Source organism: Arachis hypogaea, chromosome 11, assembly GCF_003086295.3.
Source record: "Arachis hypogaea cultivar Tifrunner chromosome 11, arahy.Tifrunner.gnm2.J5K5, whole genome shotgun sequence".
Lineage (NCBI taxonomy): Eukaryota > Viridiplantae > Streptophyta > Magnoliopsida > Fabales > Fabaceae > Arachis > Arachis hypogaea.
The window spans coordinates 45,960,527-45,968,235 of NC_092046.1; the positions used below are offsets into that span (position 1 = coordinate 45,960,527).

Genomic DNA, 7,709 nt, shown 5'->3' on the forward strand with positions numbered 1-7,709 from the left:
AAAATTAAAATATTTATATTAAAATCCTTTTTTTTTCAATTTACCAAAAAAAAAAATCCTAATTTTTTAAAGACTTTTCTATAAACAACATTGATGGTTGAATTTGCAGATATTCCTATGTGATTCATAAGTTAAACTTTTAAACCTCTGTTACTCTTAACTCTTGAAAGTGCCACATATAGTTGGTCATGTGTAAAAACTGGTTTGGGCAAGTACACTCCAACATGAGATAAAGTGTGTTCCTGAGACTTATTAATTGTCATGGAAAACGATACTATTATGAAAAATTGTCTTTGTTGGAATCTAACTGGGACGGTTTCATTTGTTGGTACCATATTCATTCTTGGAATCAAAGCAGTTACCCGTTAAGACTTCACATTCTATGACATGATTTTCAAGTTTCCTAACTTGTAGCCTTGTACCATTACAAAGACCACTGGATTGGTCAATATTCCTCAGTAACATCACCGGAACACCAACCTTGAGTATTAATTTATGTGAAGGCAAACCAGAGTAATTTATGCTATTCAGTAATTCAGGATCATAGAGATCTAGTTGAATCTTCATATTTCCTTCATCCATACAAATCGAATCCGAACTAAGATATAATTTTTTCCCTCCAGGAATGATAGCCATCAGATGGTTGTTGACCTCTTCAACGATGTCCAGCGTGGGAGTCAGTATAGTTCTTGCTTTGAAAAAAATCCTTTGAGGATATGTTATCCAAAATATTTGGATAAGTAAAATGAACCAACTCATCAAATGTCTGGTCCGAAAAAGGAATAACAATATCTCCTGGAAGACATATCTCAGATTCACCATCCATATTGTCACATATTAGACCTTCACAAACTTTCAATAACCACTCACTAAATTGCTCTGTCTCATCTTAATCTGAAGTAGTCGTCCCTACAGAGAGTCTCATGTTTTTTTGTTAGTTTGAGCACTTGACAAAACTTCCAAAGGTAAGACGAATTCACGGTTAAATGAATGATATCTTGTCTCGATCCTCGTGAAATGACAGAAAGAATTTGTCTAAAGTCTCCACCTAGTACAATCACTTTTTCTCCAAAGGGCAAATCTTTGTTATATATTGGAGAAAACCTCATGATATCACATAAGCATTTATCAAGCGTTTCATAGCAGTACCTACTAACCATTGGAGCCTCATCCCAAATTATAAGTTTGGCTTTCAACAGCAGCATTGCTTGAGGGGAACCAGGTTTGATGTTACATACAGAATCCTCAGTTATATTCAGCGGTATTTTGAACCTTGAGTGTTCCGTTCTTCCATTGGGAAGAAGTAAAGATGCAATACCACTTGAAACAATATTTAACACAATATCACCCCTTGAATGAATCTCAACAGACATAAAGTTCCAGAGAAATGTTTTTCCAGTACCCCCATGACCATATACAAAGAAAAAACCCCTTTATCATAATACACAGCTGTAACAATTTTATCGAATGCATATTTCTGTTCAGGTGTTGCGATGGCTACCATGTCTGAGGCATTTTTCTTTAAACATCCCTGTTAAAGTTTAGCTCTTCCCTGATAACCCTTTCGGTTAACAAAGAACTATCAACTTCAGTTGCTAAAGGCATATGAGGATAGTCTTTCAAGGTTTTACCATAGGAATGTAAGATATTGTCTATATCCATTAAGCACAACTAATTAATCTCATCATCTGACATGGTTAACTCTGTATATTATACCATACTGTAAAAATTCAATCAAACTAAAAATGATAAAAAATGAAGAACTTTTATAATTGCAATTATAAAAACTCACCCCTCATGTTCATCACGGTTCTCTGTTGATACAAAATATCATCTGAGAGTTCATGCCAACATCTATCCCAGACATGTTCTGGTCTTGAGATATTGTTGGATGTTAATAGAATGACAAATAACCTTCTAACATATGATCCTGAGGCCCATAAGCTTACTTCCTTAATTGCATCCATGAATTCTCTACCATCTTGCAAGAGTCCAAGGACGAAGCATGCAACTCTATACGTAGCATAAATTGTTCCTCCTACTGTTCTTATATCTCAAAATTTTATACATCCTCTTTGAGTATTCAAGAGAAGTCATTGGTAATATTCTTCAGTATTTGCTGCAAAAAACTTGGTTAAAATCCCACTTTTAAATCGCTAAATGGATTAGGCTACGCGATTTCAATTATTATGTAGCTACACATCCGCATAAGATTAATTTTTCTAAAAAATATAGAATAATTCTAAAATTGTATAATCTACAGATTATAACTGCTGAAAGTTATTTGAACATTTGTTTTCTAGTGTATGGATGTGGGGTACATGCTGTTAAGATTTTAAATTTAAATCATCAAATAAATAAGATCAAATTGAATATAAACTCATCATTACCAACAGGTACAAGAGTAAACCTTCCAATTGCGAAGCCTTGCTTTCGAGAAAACCACTTTGAAGCATCGTCCTTCTAAACAAACTTGGTTGGAAACTCAGCATAAGTCAAACTTCGAGCATATGGATATGACATGTTCGCCGCCATCCATCCCAAAAACATGGACTTGAGATATTGCTCTTTCGACGATATCATTTACATTAGATGTTTCACTACAAACCACAGGTTGCTCATCCTCCAAATGGAATGGAAGTCTAATCACAAATGGTTCTTTCTCTTGGATTTCGTATCCAAATAAACCAGACTGCCTCACATGCCGAAATATACCTACAATCGTAGTAATTCCTAATTTCGTCAACAACTTGTGTGGCTTCTAACGGATCACCAGCGTTGTATAGGATAGTTGTTACGCGGTTATTGCCCTTGTGTACATACTTAAACAGATACTTAATAGAACTTGTTTGGCATGTGTATTCCACATTTATGTGGCACCCGAACTTGAGCAACAATTCTGGATTATAAGGAACAATGAACTTATTGTCTAGTACACATTCCCTTTTCTTCACTATTCGACCGTTATCAGTATGCCTATATTTGGGAAATCCAACTTCATCAATTAGTGTTCGCTGTCTAAACTCTTTAGGATAAAACTTTGAATAGGATCCATTCTTCATGCAAGGTGAATTCTTGTTGTACGGACCACATGGACCATGTACCATGTAATTTTGAACAGCTCCATGTAGATTTGGCCTTTCATTTTCATCAGGAATCTCAGCTATTATATGTTTGTCTATGTCATCTGGTGTTTGTGTGCATGGAATTTAACTTCGCACAACTGAAACAGCAAGTGCACTGGGTCGTCCAAGTAATATCTGAGGTGAGTCAGGGTAGATCCCACGAGGATTGTCGGCTTGGATCAAACAGTGGTTATCTTGTAAATCTTTGTCAGGCGGATAGAAAAGTTGTGTAGTTGTTTAAATGCATAAAAGCAACTAAAGATAACGTTACTCAGTAATTGTGAATTCAATGATAAGAAGATGGTTAAGGCTTCAGAGATGCTTTGTTCTTCTGGATCAATACTTTCTTACTGTCTACTCCAACTGTGAATGATTTCTTCTATAGCAGGCTATATGTGATCAACGTTGGTTGAGAGGCCGCCAATCTTCCTCTAGGATGAACACCATGTTTAGTGCACATCCAGTCTGAATGAGGGTGAAGCTCTTGCAGTCCATCCCCTTGGTGATCCTACTCAAAACGCCATAGACAAGGTCGAATCTTCCGGATCAGAGAATACTGCGCTTTTATTCTAGCCTTTACCACAAAGACCCTAATCTCCCCATACATCAGCTAAACTGATGTCTCGAGAAGTCCCCAACGAAGTCATGGATTAGCCGTCTAAGAGATGTATCCTCAAGCTAGTGGTTCATTGATATCTGATGAAAGACGCTCGCTAAACCCATGTAGAATAGAGATAGCTTGTGATGGTTCAACTCATTCCTAAGGTTGAAGAACGAGGATACATCTTAGGAGAGAATCAAACACGAATTGAAATATAACAGTAGTGCTTTTATTAATCCATAAAACTCAGCAGAGCTCCTGACCTTAACCTAGGAGGTTTAGTGGCTCATATTGTACAATGAAACTCGAAAATATGAAAATAATGTTCTATGGTGGTCGAAGATCCTAAAACAAGAGTGATCTTCTCCTATATATACTAATCTAATAACTAAGGATTACAGAAATATGATAGGTTTAGGCTTATAGTGCAAAAATCCACTTTCGAGGCCCACTTGGTGAGTGTTTGGGCTAAGCTAAGGGTGTCCCCACGTGCTAGTAGGGCTCTTAGGCGTGGAACGCCCCCTTTGGACTCCCCTTTGGGTGTTGGACGCCAGCTGCTCCCTTTTGAATGGGGTAGATGGCTGGCGTTGAACGCCAGTTTTGAGCGTTCATCTCCAAAAACAAGTATAAAATATTATATATTGCTGGAAAGCCCTGGATGTTAGACATTGAAAAAGCTCCATTTGGATATCTGTAGCTCCAGAAATGCTTGCTTGAATGCACGGAGGTCAGATCTTGATAACATCTACTACGCTTTCCTTGCCTCTGAATCAGACTTTGTCAAAACTCTCAGATTTTAGCCAGAAAATACCTGAAATCACCATAAAATACAACAACTCATAGTAGAATCCAAAAATGTGAATTTTACACCAAAACCTAAGAAAACATAATAAAACTTAAACAAAACATGGTAAAAACTATATGAAAATGATGTCAAAAAGCATATAAAATATCCGCTCATCACAACACCAAAATTAAACTGTTGCTTGTCCCCAAGCAACTAAAAATAAAGTAGGATAAAAGGAAGAGTAAGATACAATAAATCTCAGAGTTTTCAATGAAGTTCAATTTCAATTAGATGAGCGGGACTTAGTAGCTTTTTGCATCTGAATAGTTTTGGCATCTCACTATCCATTGAAGTTCAGAAGTGTTGGCATCCTTAGGAAATTAGAATCCAGATGATATTATTGACTCTCCTAGTTTAGTTCTTTTTTATTCTTAAACACAGTTTTTAGAGTCTTGGCCGTGGCCCTAAGCACTTTGTTTTTCAGTATTACCACCGGATACATAAATGCCATAGACATTTAACTAGGTGAACCCTTTTGGATTGTGATTCAACTTTGCTAGAATCCCCAGATAGAGGTGTCCAGGTTTCTTAAGCACACTCTTTTTGCTTTGGATCACGACTTTAACTGCTCAGTCTCAACCTTTTTACTTGACACCTTCACACCACAAGCATATAGTTAGGGACACTGTTCCTTTGGAGTGCTTAGGCCAGGATTTTGTTTCTTTTAGGCCTCCTAACCATTGATGCTCAACGTCTTGGATCCTTTTGCCCTTGCCTTTTGGTTTAAAGGGTTATTGACTTTTTGCTCTTGCCTTTTGGTTTTATGAGCTATTGGCTTTTTCTGCTTTTTATTTCTTTTTCAGCTTGCTTTTTCTTTATTTTTTTTTGCATAAAAGTTTTTTCTTTTAATGCTTTTTGCTGCTTTTTCTTACTTCAAGAATCAATTTTTGGATTTTTCAAATTATCAATAATACTTCTCCTTTTTCATCATTCTTTTAAGAGCCAACATTCTTAATTCCAATTTCAAATATGCACTGTTCATTCATACATTCAGAAAACAAAAGCAATGCCACCATATCAAGATAATTGAACTATTCTTAAGGTAAAACTTGAAATTCATGCATCTTAATTTTATTTTTCAAATAAAATTTTCTTTTCAGCAAGGTGAGAGATATACGGAACATTTTATAACTTTAAGGCATAGATAGAAATGATTATGCAATAAGAACATGAGAACAGATAACAAAACATAATGAAAAACAGAAAAATGATATAAAAGCAAGGGGTGATGGAACGGGACCACCTTTGTGACGGCGGCTACCACTTCGTCTAGAGAATCCAATAGAGCGCTTGATGTCTTCAATGTCACGCCCTTGTCTCTGTTGTTCATCCCTCATAGCTCTTTGATCTTCTCTAATTTTATTGAGGATAGTGGAATGCTCTTGATGCTCCATCCTCAGCTGATTCATGTTAGAGCTTAATTCTCCCACAGAAGTATGCCTGTGATCCCAATAGCTTTGGGGAGGAAAATACACCCCTTGACGTATCTCAGGGATCTCATGTTGAGGTGGCTCCACATGCTCATGTTGTGGTTCATGTGCTGTCTCTCTAGTATGCTCCATCCTTCTTTTAGTGATGGGCTTGTCCTCCTCAATTGGAATGTCACCTTCTATGACAATTCCAGCTAAATTGGATAGGTGACAGATAAGATGAGGGAAAGCTAACTTTGCTTGGGTGGAGGGCTTGTCTGCCACTTTGTACAACTCTTGAGGTATCACCTCATGTACTTCCACCTCGTTTTCGAGCATGATGTAATGGATCATGATGGCTCAGTCTATGGTCGCTTTGGACCGGTTGCTAGTAGGGATGATAGAGCGTTGGATGAATTCCAACCATCCTCTAGCTATGGGCTTGAGGTCAAGCCTTCTTAGTTGGATAGGCTTGCCTTGGGAATCTCTTTTCCACTGTGCTCCTTCCACACAGATGTATGAGAGCACTTGATCTAGCATTTGATCAAAATTGACTCTTCTAGTGTAAGGATGTGGGTCTCCTTGCATCAGAGGCAAGTTAAATGCAAACCTCACACTTTCTGAACTAAAGTATAAGATTCTCTCTCGGACCATGGTGCTCCAATTTTTAGGATGTGGGTTCACACTAATGTCATGATTTTTCGTGACCCATGCATTAGCATAGAACTCTTGCACCATTAAGATCCCAACCTCTTAGATGGGATTGGTTAGGACTTCCCAACCTCTTCTCCGGATTTCATGTCGGATCTCTGGATACTCATTCTTCTTAGGCTTAAAAGGGATCTTAGGGATCACCTTTTTCTTTGCCACTACTTCATAGAAGTGGTCTTGGTGGACTTTAGTGATGAATCTCTCAATCTTCCAAGATTTAGAGGTGGCGGCTACGTCCTTTTCTTTCCTTTTTCTAGAGGGTTCTCTGACCTTAGGTGCCATAAGTAGGAATGAAAAGAAAAAAGTAAGGCTTTTCCAACACCAAACTTAAAACTTTGCTTGTTCTCGAGCAAAAATAAACAAAAGAGAGGAATAGAGTAGAAGGAGAAGAAAATAGATGGAGATGGAGGGGGAAGATCAATTCGTCTAAGTGAGGGCTAAAGGTGTATGAGTAGTGTGTGGGATAAGTAGAATGAGGGGGGTTATTTATAGGGAGGGTATGGTTAAGGTTTCGAATTAATGAGGGGGGGGATATGGGTGGGAAAATTTGAATTTTAGTGTGTGGGGGTTGGTGGGAGTTATGATGGTATGGGGAAGAGGTATGGATGTGATTGGTTGAGGGTTTATAGGGAAGTGTGTGTAGGAAAGTGTAAAAAGAAGAGAGAAGAAGGTGGGGTAGGTGAAGATGCTGTGGGACCTACTGGTCTTGAGAGGCTAGGGAATTCAAATTCCCTACCTCCCTTATGCGCGTTGAACGCCCAGCTTATGCTCCAAAGCTGGCGTTCAACGCCAGCTTGCTGTTCCACTCAGGGCGTTGAACGCCTAGGAGGGACCTGCTTCCTGGCGTTCAACGCTAGGTCTTCTTCTTCTTTTGGGCGTTGAATGCCCAGCCTTTGCTCCCTGGCTGGCGTTCAATGCCAGTAATGTTACCCTTTGTGGGTGTTGAACGCCCACTCTTGCCTTCTTGTCTAGCATTCAATGCCAACAAGACATGTACTCCAGGGTATTTTGTTTCC

General features: G+C 38.2%; 1 protein-coding gene across 1 annotated transcript; it reads right to left on the minus strand.

Moving 5' to 3' along the window:
- Positions 1 to 318: 318 nt before the first annotated feature.
- LOC140176104 (uncharacterized) lies at positions 319 to 1,504 on the minus strand. The gene is made up of 3 exons (XM_072205979.1): positions 1,446 to 1,504; positions 1,105 to 1,350; positions 319 to 706 (listed from the first exon to the last, which is right to left on the minus strand). The coding sequence occupies exons 1-3, from the start codon at positions 1,502 to 1,504 to the stop codon at positions 319 to 321; spliced, it is 693 nt and encodes a 230-aa protein (XP_072062080.1).
- Positions 1,505 to 7,709: the final 6,205 nt, after the last annotated feature.

Bases quoted from the DNA above. Each gene is read 5' to 3' on its own strand.
- LOC140176104 (XM_072205979.1), bottom strand. From the start codon at position 1,504: ATGGTAGCCATCGCAACACCTGAACAGAAATATGCATTCGATAAAATT. The intron at 1,351-1,445 runs GTATTATGATAA...GATTCATTCAAG, and splicing joins GATAAAATTGTTACAGCTGT to GGGTGATATTGTGTTAAATA. The intron at 707-1,104 runs GTTTTCTCCAAT...ATATCCTCAAAG, and splicing joins TGCTTATGTGATATCATGAG to GATTTTTTTCAAAGCAAGAA.